Source organism: Paramormyrops kingsleyae, chromosome 16 (assembly GCF_048594095.1).
Source record: "Paramormyrops kingsleyae isolate MSU_618 chromosome 16, PKINGS_0.4, whole genome shotgun sequence".
Classification (NCBI taxonomy): domain Eukaryota; kingdom Metazoa; phylum Chordata; class Actinopteri; order Osteoglossiformes; family Mormyridae; genus Paramormyrops; species Paramormyrops kingsleyae.
In genome coordinates, this window is record NC_132812.1 from 21,620,069 (window position 1) to 21,635,248 (window position 15,180).

Sequence of the window (15,180 nt, forward strand, 5' to 3'; positions counted from 1 at the left end):
TGCATGGATCCTGAAACTCTCTGGTTAAGAAAACAAAAACAATAATATAAAATTTAAAATAAAGCATGCATTTTAAATTTACAGACCAAACTTCACACAATTTCATGTCCTTACTTAGCTCAGATTAATTCTTTAAAATTCATAGCATGTTGTCCACACCGTGTTTTGTACACCTTCCGGGACCTGGGCCCGCTTCATTACCCCTCCTTTCTCATATGCCCTTCGTGTTCCGGCACCTTCTGATTTAAGAGTTGGTGTGAGCATCTCACACAGGGTCACTAAGGTCTCTGCCTGACGTACTGAGAGACCTGCGGTTGGGTTGAGATCTTAACTCCTCTACTTTTATTTGCTAATTGACACCACTGTAGCTGATTCACAGAACCAGGCCTTACCTTGGCTGAGATTTTCCCGGCTGTCCTCGGCCCCGGAGTCCCTCTCCCTGTCCCTCTTGCGGTTCCGATGGCTGTGGTGCCGATGTCTCCTGTGGGATTTCTTACCCAGGGGGACGTGGACGCCGATGTACAGGGTCCGGTGACCTGATGCGTGGGAGGGGGAGGCAGGAATCACGGGGCTAACATTACTTTACATTAATGACCTCAGACAACTTTCCATGTCAGAAAAACAATGGTTGAAGTTATCATCCTGATTTCAGGTGGACATTCCGGACCATGTGGCTCCCAACCAACCAGCTCCAGCAGCATAAACAGCCTAGCGGTCATCTGGCAGGAGGGGGAAACATGAACGCCAGGTGGGGATCACCTGGGGATTTCTGAAGGTCGCACTGTGGCGAGGGACCTGCAGCATGTGCCCTCCCCCAAACAGACCAGGTCTGACAAACGGGCCCGATCCAGAAATAAAACTGAGGGATAAGCACTCATGTTACTATAACTTTACCTAAATAATACAACATCCTGACACAGTTTAACCCTTAGAACCCGACAAACGCGGAATCCGTTTATTTTCGCACCCATTAATCTGGGCACGTAACTTTGGAAAGGTGTTACACACAAACATGAACCGCCTATCTTTGCAATTGAGAAAAATTCCTCGATCCTTATTATTATTTATATTTATATATTATATTTAGAATTCAATTATTATAAGCCTATAAATAAAAGGGATAGAAAAACACTAAAAAATCTACTAGAAATAACCACAAAACGCAGCATTCCATTAATTAGGAAGACAATTACTTGATATTATGGTAATAATTATTCACAAAAGTTTGTACACGTATTTTTGATGTTGAGCTCCATCAAAACAGTCCACAATGAGCCGTTCATATAGAACACCTACCACATATAAACGCAATGATGTGCTACAGTGTTGGTTTGTTATTTGAGGCTAAAATGCCAAGTGAAAGTCTCATTCTCAAATTTCACTTTACCAGTCATAGCGTATATAGGCGGAAAAACAATAGTGATAAACATCAGCAATGTTCTCTAATACCGTCTGTCCACTGGATCATAAACTAAGTGATGCTTCTCTATTTCAATTTCTTTCAGATGGTATAAAGTAATATATATATATAATATTTAAAAAACATGCATTGCTGTCTATCAGATAACTTCAACAAGTTACCAAATGGATGCAAAATCAGAGATATTAATTTCCGCCTGGCACTAACCATGTACTCCTTCACAACATACAACATACGACATGCAGCACAGATGTTGATTATTCTGATAGCAGCCTCTGTGCAGCTGACAGTAGTGGGTTGGGCTGGGTTCCACGATCTCACGCATGGAAACGTGAAGGTGAGCTGAGGACAAAGGGACCAGGCTGCAGTGCCTGTCCTCCTCCTACGACCTGAGGGCACAAACACAGTGGTTTGCATGCCCCCCCCATCTCCAGACACAGTGATTTGGACCTCCTTCCATCTCCAGACACAGTGATTTGGACCTCCTTCCATCTCCAAACAGTGATTTGGCCCTCCCTCCATCTCCAGACACAGTGGTATGGCCCTCCCTCCATCTCCAGACACAGTGATTTGGCTCCCCCTCATCTGCAGACACAGTGGTTCGGCCCTTCCTCCATCTCCAAACACATTGGTTTGGCCCTTCCTCCATCTCCAGACACAGTGGTTTGTTCCCCCTTCATCTCCAAACATAGTTGTGACCCCCCCCCCCCCATAGAATCAACCCCCCCCCCCCACCCCCACTCCATGGAACCTAGAAGCTGCAGAATTTCTCCAACACACAAACCAGTAGAGAGTCCCAAACCACAACTAGTGGGTTTTATTAACAACATGCAAGGAGTTATGAAAGTGACTTCAGTGAGACGCCCCTTGTGTTTGCTCCCGCTGTGACACTATTTCAGGGGAAGGTGGGGGGGGGTGTATATTTTTATGCAACATTGCCGTGGATCCTAACTGTCAAGGGAAGGACACACACACCGATGACATCAGAAATCCAGTCCCTGAGTTAAGGTATGTCCTATGTGCGGCATGGTGGTTATTACTGTGTGTGTGGGGGGGGCACTGGACTAGACCCCCCCCTCGAAGTTCATATAGGATGAGTGTGATCTAGGTAGAATGAGGTTTAAAAAAAAAAAAAAAGTGTTTACGGCTGTTTTGGTAACTGCAAGTGTGACATCTGGCTAAAATATGCTTCTGCTTGTATTAAAATAAAAACCCGAAAGAAAGAGTTTACAAACTGGTTCTCCTCCAAATGCTGGACAAACAAGAACCAGAGAAACACTCAAAAAAAACTAACTCAGCTGATTTTGGCAGCTCTCAACATAACGCCGAACGCGGAGTAACGGCAGCTCACAGCAGCGAGAAGCAGGAACAATGACGCTCAGCTGTGTGTTTTGATCTTAAGCTTTTTACATACGTTTGTAAAAAATCCATCTGCTCCTCTCATATTTTTACTGAGCTTGATAATCCTAAATAGGTCTAAAAAGATGTATGCCTGTCTAAAAAACATATCGACATACTAATGACTTTAAATAGTTAGTAAGAAAATTTGGATATTTTTCTATTTATTAATAAAATAGTTTGGGCTGCCTTAACATTTCTATTCATTTGGCTACAGAAGGTCTAAGGCTGGGGGGACAAGAGGCCAATCTCAGAAGGCAGTGGGGGCCTCGGTCTCTGGGTCTCTCTCTTCATTTAAACACTCCCTCTATCACCATCCGCATGTCCCTCTGTATTATACGGGAAACATTGATACCACCATCAAAGCGAACCTTTGGGAGAACTCAATCTGCACATCATTTTCCCCCAGACCAGCCATATTGTCACCTTACTGTGGGACGGGGGGGGGGAGGGGGGGCAGGGACATACACTTACCTTCTAGTTCTTCCTTCTCAAAGTTCGTTTTCAGCATGGACCGGGAACCGCCCCTGTCCACCACTGCTTCCTCGTCATTCCTCTGTCAGGTCGCAAAAAACGCAAATAAACAACAACATTAAATATGTCGCCGCGTCGGCATGAACCGAAACACCAGTGACAGCAAATTTCGCCCAGCAGATCACAAGCGGGGGGTGGGGGGGGGGTAGCATTTAGCACAATGTGTATGAATTGCGTTCAAGCAAGCAAGACAGTTCTTTATTTATTCAGAACAGCCGGCATGTCATGCTATGGGAGCACGGCCGGAGACGAAGACATCTCTGTTGACAGAACATCTGACTCCTGGGAAATATCCAGGAACTGAACTCTTTCCACAGTTCGAGGTTGGTGTGATTAAGCTCTTATCAATTCTGCCAGACGACATCGTGAGGTGTGTGAGTGTTACAGCTGATCTCGGAGTCTCCTTACTCATTTGACCTAAACCCCTCTACCCTCTCCAGAAGGGACAGCTATTGACTTCAACCTGTGCACTTTTGAATCCCTCCTTATGTGGGCAGAGAGAATATCCAGGAATAAACACAGTACTTTCTGACTTCATGAGGCAGTTTCCATGGCAACCGACATCGGCTTGAGGGCCTATTTCCCAGTGCACATCTGGCTCGGTGTATGTCCTGCACTGAAGAACATTTCTGCTAGCTTATTAACATGTCACACGAGTAAACACCATAAAATAGGCGACATCCAGACCTTTTGAAGAGCCCTCCCTCTCCCCCGAACACATCAGTAAGCACTGAGGTCAGCATTAACCACTGCGTTGTGAGGCACTGACTCTCACACCATACATATACAAGCATATAACTTACATTTGACCACAAAGCATTTAATAGATATAATCCAGTAGTAACAGTTAGTCAAAATGAATTGATATGAGAACCCTGGAGGTACAGCTGAAGATCAAGGCATCACCAGGGATCCTAACTGTCTATTCATGAAATGAAAGTTCAACTAACTATAAGCCTAAATTTTCATTTCAGCTAGCAGGTAAGAAATGGCAGCTTTACAGGGTTCTGCCAAAGGCCAGCGAGCCCACGAAGCAGGTCTCAGCTACTTGGCCAGCTTCTGTAACATAACACCACACAGGTCACGGCGAACACTCTGGGTCATGGCGGCGCTGCACGTGCTGAAGACGGAGCTCTCCTGACTGTGAGGTTTACAGGAGGTCCCAGAGAAATGAGTACGAGGATGTGATCCCTCTGGAAAAGCCCACGGAGCGTCGTTATTGGGGCAGCCCACTGCTCCTCTGTCCGAAACGGTGTTAGTACTCAGTCATGCATGCAATCAATATGTGCCCCCCCCCCCCCCACCACCAAATTTCATCCAGTCTGAGTCCGCATCCATCTATCAATCCTCTGTAATCACTTCCCATATTCAGGTCTGCAGGGGGCTCAGAGCCTATTGGCACAAGGCGGGGAACAACCCAGGATGGAGTGCCACCCCTTCACAGGGCACAAGGCGGGGAACAACCCAGGATGGGGTGCCACCCCTTCACAGGGCACAAGGCAGGGAACAACCCAGGATGGAGTGCCACCCCTTCACAGGGCACAAGGCAGGGAACAACCCAGGATGGGGTGCCACCCCTTCACAGGGCACAAGGCAGGGAACAACCCAGGATGGAGTGCCACCCCTTCACAGGGCACAAGGCAGGGAACAACCCAGGATGGGGTGCCACCCCTTCACAGGGCACAAGGCAGGGAACAACCCAGGATGGAGTGCCACCCCTTCACAGGGCACAAGGCGGGGAACAACCCAGGATGGGGTGCCACCCCTTCACAGGGCACAAGGCGGGGAACAACCCAGGATGGGGTGCCACCCCTTCACAGGGCACAAGGCGGGGAACAACCCAGGATGGGGTGCCACCCCTTCACAGGGCACAAGGCGGGGAACAACCCAGGATGGGGTGCCACCCCTTCACAGGGCACAAGGCGGGGAACAACCCAGGATGGGGTGCCACCCCTTCACAGGGCACAAGGCGGGGAACAACCCAGGATGGGGTGCCACCCCTTCACAGGGCACAAGGCGGGGAACAACCCAGGATGGGGTGCCACCCCTTCACAGGGCACAAGGCGGGGAACAACCCAGGATGGAGTGCCACCCCTTCACAGGGCACAAGGCGGGGAACAACCCAGGATGGAGTGCCACCCCTTCACAGGGCACAAGGCAGGGAACAACCCAGGATGGAGTGCCACCCCTTCACAGGGCACAAGGCAGGGAACAACCCAGGATGGAGTGCCACCCCTTCACAGGGCACAAGGCAGGGAACAACCCAGGATGGAGTGCCACCCCTTCACAGGGCACACTCACACACCAGTCTCACCTATGGGCAATTTGGCAACTCCAATTAACCTCAGCATGTTTTTGGACACAGGGGGATAACTGGACTGGAGTACCTAGGGGAAACACCACATCAACACAGGGAGAAGGCACAGACTCATGGAGAAGCAATGGCAGAGACTTGATCCCTGGTGTCAGAGGTGCTAACCACTGTGCCACTGCACTGCCCCCCCCCACTTGGAGGGGGATCAGCTCAGAGCGCTGCTGCTGGTGACACACATGCTGCACTGTGTGAGTCCCCAGAAAGCACTGTGGGACAGAGGGACATAAATGTAGAGGAGTAGGTGCCGGTATTTACAAGTCGAAATGGAAGCTGTAGAGTCGCAGGACTGTCAGCCACCTGGTGCACTTCACCTGCCGCTCTTCGCATAAGCAGTGTGTTTGTGTCAACCAGAATCCTGCCAAAGTCTCCAGAGCAATTCAACCCAGTGATGAACCTGGCCTACAATTTACAATTATGCAAGTTTGTTCATTTAACAAAGGCGACTTTAAGCTAACGTAGAACATTATTGTTCCATAAGGATTGAGCAACCAGTACAGTCCTGCAGGGCAGGGAACTGAAATCATCCAATTAATCCTGTACAGCAGGTGAGGTGCAGAGTCTGCAAAGCCACACCCCCTGGTTTTAGACCAATCCAGCCTAGGGGTGGTGAACTTCTAAGCCAATCAAGGAGCCCTTTTACAAACTGTAAAATTAAAGAGGGCAGTTCTCTGTTATTCCGAAAGTCAGACTTTGGATTTAAACCTAAAGGGGCAAATGCTTATTTTATAAGAATTTAGTAAGTGCTTTTCAGCCTTTAATGCCATTGGCAGGATAATTAGCAGCATATCTACCTCAAACACAAGAGTATCTGTGAACTTAAAAAACCCCGCAAACTACAGATTTGCTCAGACACAAACGGGTGCAGATTCCACTCCCCTTTGATTACAGCGGCCCTTTCACCCAGCCAGTGTGTGGATATTTCCACTACCCATGGCCTAGACCCTACAGGGGTGTTTAAACAGATGGGGGCTCCGTAGGATGCCAGTCTACTCCCAGATCCACACCTGCACACGCTCAATGCTCCTCACCATTTGGCAGCACCAGAGTACCAGCGATTTGGCTGGGGAGTCACATGGCATTCACTCACCTCAGCTGAGGGCAAGACAGAGAGAGAGACAGCTGGGAGTAAAGACAGACATGGGGGTGAGTTTGAGGCTCCTGTGATGACCAACCTGTGGGGGGGGGGCAGCGTATCAATGCCCAGTCTACAGCAAAGCAGGTTGGACGCTGCCCACAATGACATCACTGCCCTTGGGTTCCACTTTGGATAATAATATAGTGTGTGTGTGTGTGTGTGTGTGGGTTTGCATAGATCACATTTGAGGACCAAATTGTCCCCAAAGTGTAGTAAAACCTGAAATATCCCTACTTTTGGGGACATCTTTTGAGGTCCCCATTTGGATAACCTCAGTTTCATAAAAATCTGTGAATGCAATCAAAAAAGTAAAAATGCCAGAAGTCTTGTATTTGGGTTGGTTACTTGTGGTTAAGGTTGGGGATGGGTAGAGGTTAAGGGTGTCGTGATTGGGATTAGGGTTTTTCCCATAGAAGTGAATGGACAGTCCACATTTACATAGGAAGACCAATTTGTGTGTGTGTGTGTGTGTGTGAACATGTGTGTACGTGCACGCACTTCATAGCCACCATGCTTCACCAAAATCCAAAATTTTGCCTCATGACTGTCCCCTTTAGGGGCATGTTGTCTTTCCCCTCTAGAAACAATGAAAAGACAACAATAATAACACTGTCATTTGCAATGTCACCTAAACAGACCCCCACTGGGCACGGAACAAAGGAAACACAAAGCCCAGCTGAGGGAAGCAGGGCAGCATGCTAAACACATGTAAAGGCAGATGACACGCCACACAGCACACGCAGTACTATGACGCTGATACAAAAAAAACACATTTCAGCCACGCAATGGACACGGCACTGACATCGGGGAAAAGCCCCCCCCCCAGGGACACCTGTGTGGCTGCATAGGCAAAGGAACAGCGTCGCCTACACCAATGGGACGTTAAGGAGTGATTCCCTGCATGTATTGCAGAGACGGGGGAAACCACCAGGACTGTCACAGAAAGAGGTCCCTGCACAGTGAGCAGGAGACCAAAATGCAGGACGGCTAATGAGGCCCGACAGGCTGCTGGTGTAAAGCAATGAGAACCAGCGGAAAACCCAGTGCAGAGCAATGAACTGCATCTCCACAGGAAGAGGACTCATATCGCTAGGCTTGGTCCTGCGGGGGCCCACCATGGTACTTAAGAACCTTACATTAAGACTGAGGTTCTCTGCCATGGTATTGAAATTGCCTACATCACTGCTGAGAGACCTTACTTTGTTACTGAAGAACCATTCCTTTGTCCTGAGGGACCCTACTTAGGTAGTTTGGGACCCTACTGATTCTGAAAGCCCAAACTTGATACCAAGGGATCAACTAAAGAGGCTGGCAGGTGCCAAGCCTTCTTAAGTCTTGTGCACAGAACCGGCAATGCATGAATAAAACAGGACACTCTGTGCTCCAGCTAGGAAAGGCATTATGATGTGATAAGGGCCTGGGCTTCAGTGGAACAATGTGTTCCTCTGGGTCAAGACTGGGTCTCGATCAGGGTAGAGCACTACCAGCATGGCTCATGGATGAGGAATATCTACAGAATAAACAGGAGCCAGCTAACCAGTATTTTGTACGTCTAAAATGAAGGATGCTGACAAATGGAAGCACTGCGTTACAGTTCCTATTGTCTTTTCAGCCACTGTCCCTCGGCCAGCTCCTTTCGCAGTGCGCCCCCCTATTGCGGGTAGCAGGAAAACACAAAGGGGCCGCAATACCCAGAACGCTCAAGTACATGGTACAGACCAGCCTGCCCAAACATCCTCAGCGAAACCGCATTTAAAATAAAATACGCCACGTTTCATGTTCTGCAAAGTCCTTTTCTGCGGTAGCACAAACGAGGAGCCTCTTCCGGATGAAGCAGTGTTTCTTCCCGATGAAGCAGTGGCTCTTCCCGATGAAGCAGTGGCTCTTCCCGATGAAGCAGTGTCTCTTCCCGATGAAGCAGTGCCTCTTCCCGATGAAGCAGTGCCTCTTCCCGATGAAGCAGTGCCTCCTGCCACAGGGCTGGGAGAGCTGCACGCTGAAGCCAGGCTCACGTGACCCAGTTTCTGGCGCTCACACGTGGCACTCCGATGGGTTTTTCCCTGGCACGGAGCTGCTTAAATGCGCACTATCCAACACCCGGCCACCCCCCACCCGCTGTGGTACATACAGTCCTTTTGGGGGGGAGGGGCAGTCAGGGACGAAGCAGGCGGAGGGTATTTGCAGGGATTAACAGTAGCAGCTGATATAATATAAGTGATCGAAGCAGCCATTATGACCCTCAGGCAGATCCCTACCAATGGCAGTGGATACCACAGTAGCAGCATCAGCACCAGCTGAAAATGGCTTCCTGCCAACAGTGCCATGAGACGCTGTCCTCTCTGGATCCTTACGTTTTTCATTTTCTTAAAAACCTCACCTGAGGCAGATATTTTTTGCAATTCAGTCAAGGGCTAACAGACACAGACACTTCCCGAAAGACAAATACACACACTCAACCAACAGAGACACTACAGGTATAGAATGGTGGGTCAAACCCTATTCCGTGTTGTCAAGGAGACCTACTGATACCTGCCGGACGCCACAGCCACCTGAATAAGGTAATAAGGTACCCAGGAAGGACATCTCCACCAGCAAGTCAGTTTGGCTGTATCTCAACATTGTAGCTGTCCATCACACATACATCTCCTGACGAAGCAGTGCTTCTTCCTGATGAAGGTAATAAGGTATGCATACTGTATTACAAGTTTCCTGTATTCAAATTAAGCTGTAGGGTAAATCTGACACCTTTCTTGGCAAAAATGAAAACGCAGACGGATTTTAACAAATTTCCCAAATAACTACATTGTTTTCGGCATGATATTTAAAGAATGCAAGCGAGCCTATTTATGTGCAAAACCACCTTCAAGTTAAGCAACAAGAAGAACAAAAATAGCCTGTAGCCAGACTGACCTAAATATGGGAACATACCTGACATTTAAATCGGCTCTTTAGGTCCATGGCCCAGAATAAAGTGCTCCTTTCTCTGTGCAGAATTCCCCAGGTTTCCCAGTTTGTTGTGAACGACACAGACCGCCTGTGACCTACACATTCTCCATGATTATGAATTTGTCACAAATGAATGATCCACATTCTGGCTGCAACACGTCCATTGGTCCATGCGTGTCCTGTGTCCTCCTGGAACCGTGACATCACCAAAGCCGCTGACTGTACATCTAAGCCGGCCCCTGCTACGCCACGGTGACTCCTAACATTTTGGGAAAAAAATAAATACTACACCCCCCCCCCCCCCCCCACCTCCAATCGCATCAGCCTGCAGCGGGAGATTAATAAGACAGGGCATGTTTAACCGGAAAAAAAAAAACACAGAACGTCATTGTGGTTAAAGAGACGGACTCAAAGCCTGAAGTTTGCTCAAAAAAAATAATACCAAGAGAACCCAGCTGTTGAACCCTTGAGCAGTGGGATTAACCCGGACTTTTCTTGTAAGAGTTAAAATGCAGATTGATGAAGTCTATAGCAACCTACACAAATAGTGGTGCATTTTAACCAGAAATCATATCAATGTTACAGCAAGGGTTTGGAAGTGAGGAAACATAACTGGCAAAACATAGTGAACATAGTAAACTGCTGAATAAAGGTGAAAATCACACAAAATGTTGGTCTGATCACGTACAGACAGAAAGGCGTCCATGGAAGAAAAGCACAAATCCCACACCACAGCACTGAGATTAACCTAAAAACAAAAATCATCAAACAAAAAGTATTACACCAGGGGTCTGTATCACGGAGCAGGATTTCTTGCTTAGCCAGATAGCTTGTTGGATTTAAGGTAGTCTGGGCTATTTGGACATTATCTTCATTCACTTACATTTGGCGCAGACTACCAACAAGTTATCTAGCAAACAAGAAGTCCCGCTTCGTGGAACACCCCCCAGAAGTCACGTTTGTTTGTTTGTGTCAGCTTCTGCAACGTCCTACCTGACAAACCGCACAAAGTGCGATGCCTTCCCTACTGCCACACATATGCCGCCCCGTCCGATGTGCATTTGTGTTTTGAATCATTTTCTTTCTCCAAGCAAACGACACATAAATGAATAAAGCAATTAGGAGCCACACAACAGTGTGATAGGCCTCCAACATTTAGGTGGTTAGCTCTTTGCTCCAGGTGAAACAAATGAATTGGCCTGAGTGAAAATGGCTCAGCGGGGATCAGTATATCTGGGAACAGCGCAAACAGCCAATAAACAAAACATATTTACCTTCCTTATCACCAGAAGAAGGAAGCTTGTTTTCAGCACAAAAATAAACACCAAAAACTGAAGTTTGCAGAATGCCAGATTAATGGGCTGCAGCGTATTAGCATAATGCTATAGAACATCATTACTCTAATTGCGTTTCTATTTACAACAGCTACTCTAAATATGGCTTCATTACATGCAGCTCTGAAGGGGGCAGGACTGCAGCCTCACACATCCAGGGTTAGGGGTTCAAATTTGGCACCTCTGAATTGCCCATAGTGGACATGTGTGTCTTTTGTAGATGACTGGCTTCTCATCCGAAGGTACCTGTGTTGTTTATGGTTAGAATGTACAGTCTAGCCGCTACCTTGACCAGGATAAGCAGCGAGAGGGACAGACAGACAGAGAGACAGAGAGAAAAACAGACAGAGACAGAGAAACAGACAGACAGAGAGACCGACAGAGAGACAGTCAGACAGATAGAGGGACAGAGTCTCACATAGCGGCAGATAGTGAGACAGTGAGACCCAGATTGATTTGGGGCTCACATCCCACCTGATAAGTCCTCCACCTGGCTCTGTCAGACACCAAACAGAACCCGGGGGGACTGCATGGCCCCCGTTTCCTCATTGGCTTAGATTTCTCCCTCACTTCTATGGCTTAGTAACCTGCACGGGGTCCACTTCAGGGGCAGCTTTAATCATGGCTGTCTCCTCTCTGCAAATGTACATCACTGCACAGTTACAGAGGATGATAGCACTGCAGGTAGGGCGGCTCAGTAGACATGCCAGTGGCCTGTACTACGAAGCGGGGTTACTGGCTTATCGGGGTAACTTGTCAGATTTAAGGTACCACAGTTTAAATGGACTTCATATTCACTCACTTACATTTTGCCCAGACTACCTTAAATCCAACAAGTTACCCCGATAAGCCAGTAACCCCGCTTCGTAGTACAGGCCACGGGTTATGGAAAACATAAATAACGCTTCGAAACGGCACAGAGTCTCGTGCGAAAGTTGATGCATGGGACACAAGAGCGCCAACCACAGACCACAGCCCTGTCACAGATGCGGAGTGGCAGACCTCGGGGTGGCTTACTGTGAGTTCAGCAGAATCAGCTCCATGGAAAACAGAGGTGTCTTTATAAGCGTAAGAGGCGTGTCAGGGATGTAACGAGAATGGAAGCAACTACACAGCGTCCCATATATACCGAGATCCAGAACATTCCCTCCCAGCCTCACCAGCTACTGTTGCCAGAAGCATACAAGCATACATGCCAGGCAGAGCTAGCGGAGATGGCGCATGGCGGGCAGGCCGAGGAGGGAGACCCGTGTTGGCAGGCAGGCCTGCGTGCACCAAACGGACCTGCGACATGCAGGGGACATGCGTGCACTGTATGGTCGAGCTCACCTCCCTCCTGGCTCCGATGGGGGTTTCGACCTGCAAAGGACACAGTACTGTCAAGTACATTCCTACTATTTATGAGAGTTTCTCAGTTCTGTTCCCCAATAAGCTCAATGTCACCATTGCAGAACAATCTGGGTAAGCATAGTATATATTTCTTTGAGACTTTCTACGCAAGGGCACTTAAAAGATACACAGGAGCTTGAAAGCACAAAGATAGTAAGAGCATTCTGTTGGGCTCTATTTAGGAACTTATCAAAACTCGTCTATTTTTAAACAAACCCCTTTAGCCAACAGCTTTGCTTGAATGCTCTGGCTGAGAAGTAGCAGTTCGGCTCGAGATAAAATTCACAGCAAGACAAAGGCTTCAACAAGCTGTGAGTGGCGAGAACATTATGTTCACTAAATTCCACACAGAATGTATGATTCATTCTAAGAGGGTCTGTCTCACATGTTGGGGGGGGGGGGGGATATAACGCACGTGAAGGCCCAGACTTTCAACTCATTCCCAGCCTCTAAATGAAATGTGAGATTATACAATAGAAAGGGAACAAGCGGACATCAAGCCAACCAGTCAACGTGCAATAAGGAGCCGCTACATTGTCAGAAAAAAACAGTTTTGTACCCCAACGTACAAACAACATTAATGTCCCCCAATGGTACAAAAATGTACCTCAAAGTTCATTTCTGTACCTTAAATTTACATTTACTCACAGCTAAGGCACAATTGGCAGACTATTGAAAGTACAGCCCAAGTAACAAGTAATTGTACCCAGAAAGGGTGATTTTTTTTTTCTGACAGCATAGGTGGACCAAGGAGGTCCAAGGGCTGTGGGCCGCGCTCCACGGGAAGTAATCAGCGTGTCTCTGTTTTCTGTAGTTCTGCTAAATTCTCCATTAATCCTTAAAGGAGCTTTGTCTATTTTTTTTTCTATTTTTGTGTATTTCTGTCCTGCTGACCAATGGTAAGTTTTACATGGGGTGGTTCAAATAAAGCTGTGATCTGGCCCAGTTACGGTAGCCTTGTAACCACCAATAAGGTGGATGTTTTTGTCTATCATAAGGTATTCCAGGTCACCTGAACACAGAGACCCAATGAGACGTCTTACTGAACTGAAATGAAACTGCCATATGTACAAGTACAGGGACATCGGGATGCATTTTTTCACACATCCCATCTTGTTTAAAAAGACCAGTCAGCCCTACTACGTAGTGAGTTAAGACAAAAACGTAGATGTACCATCAAAATGACGATAAAATGAAATGTATAAAAATGTAGGAAGTCCACCATCATGTTCTGTCTATTAAGAATTATGAATCTGCCACAAATTCTCTGAGTCCTTTGATCCATATTCTGTTAAGAACATGTCTGTTGGTCCCCCGCCCCCTTCTACTGGACCTTGCGTGGGAGTCACAGCACTGGGTCAGCCAGTGCCCAGCACCCTTGAACAGGGACACAGCCAAACCTTGTACAATGGGGTGGCCAGGCTATTTACGGGTGGGGGGAGGGACATGGCCGCCTGAACACAACCAATGACCTTCCATAATAGACACAGGGTTCAAACCCACAGAGCCACAGACCATCCTGCAACTAGGAAAAATCATGATAAATAAAACTATAAACGATAATATTCAGATATTTAATATATGTACATATATATATGGATGCGTGCATGTACAGGATAAATAGCACAGCTATCAGTAATAAGATGCACTGATGAATAATAAAAAATGATTCATCTGGTTATGCAGGCATCTCAGGACCAAGTACTTCTGCCTACAAGTCACACCAGCAATCAATGCAGGTTTCACATACAGGTACAGCTACTCTCCCATGAATCTCCCATGGCCACCGCTGGCTGTAGATGCATCTGTTGCTTGCAGCTTTGAGACATGACTTTCCTCAGTGGACCCTGCAGGTATGACAACTGGGTCATGCATTTTTCCTACTCTGTCTTCAGGAAAAGCTGGACTCAATCCACTCCTCGGAGATCCCAGTGCATTGTGTGAGCTGGTTAGGATTTAAGGAGGTCCTGAGCATGTTTGGCATCTTCCCAATGTCAGACATCACACTCAAGGACCATGAGTAAATCTGTCACGGCACCCACGAGCATCCCTCCGCATATACAAAAGCGCCGACTCTCCTCTGGACCTCTGCGTGGCTCCGCCCACCTCGGAGAATTCCGCTTAATTACAAAGCTAAAATATGATTGGTCAGAGGCAGAGCCTGCCACTTAGCTGTTGGCTGGAACAAGCCGCCCAACACTCTCACGCCGTCCAGAAAGACCCACCATCACACAAAGACTGCGCTGCGTCCAATGACCGACACACGACTCGCATCAGCTTTTATTACCAACACTATAAACTGATGCTCAATACCAGTCTTTGATCTTGTCCTTCAAGATTTCCAAAGTAAAAAAAAAAAAGACAAAGATATGAGAAAATATGGAAAAGATACAAAAATCTACAAATACGCACATAACTATAGAAGTTAATATTCCATTAATTCAAAGCCTAACATTTAATATACGTTGTTCGTTTATATGTGACTGATTCCCGCAAACCTGTGGTTCACACACCCGGAATGTGTAGAAAGCCATTTTCTCAATAACCGTCTTCCTAAATTCAAATATTAGAGCTCCTGGCCTCATGTTTGTATAGTTAGCTAAGATTTCTTATGTATACTAAAATAAAATAAACGTGTGACTGAGAAAGG

General features: G+C 47.2%; 1 protein-coding gene across 6 annotated transcripts in view; it reads right to left on the reverse strand.

Moving 5' to 3' along the window:
* LOC111858334 (sodium-driven chloride bicarbonate exchanger-like) overlaps nt 1–15,180 on the reverse strand; it is a 38,876-nt gene that overhangs the window by 22,832 nt on the left and 864 nt on the right. For 2 of the 6 annotated variants that reach the window (XR_011983085.1, XM_072700782.1), the window contains exons 1-3: nt 6,814–7,621; nt 3,293–3,374; nt 393–536 (exon numbers count right to left, since the gene is read on the reverse strand). Coding sequence is in view for 4 of the 6 variants with exons in the window: in XM_072700782.1 (XP_072556883.1) it covers nt 393–536; nt 3,293–3,374; nt 6,814–7,143 (556 nt within the window). In the remaining 2 variants the exon portion in view is untranslated. Of the gene's footprint in view, nt 1–392; nt 537–3,292; nt 3,375–6,813; nt 7,624–12,470; nt 12,501–15,180 lie in introns of those variants that run through there. The other 4 variants (XR_011983086.1, XM_072700784.1, XM_072700783.1 and 1 more) reach the window with 4 other exon arrangements.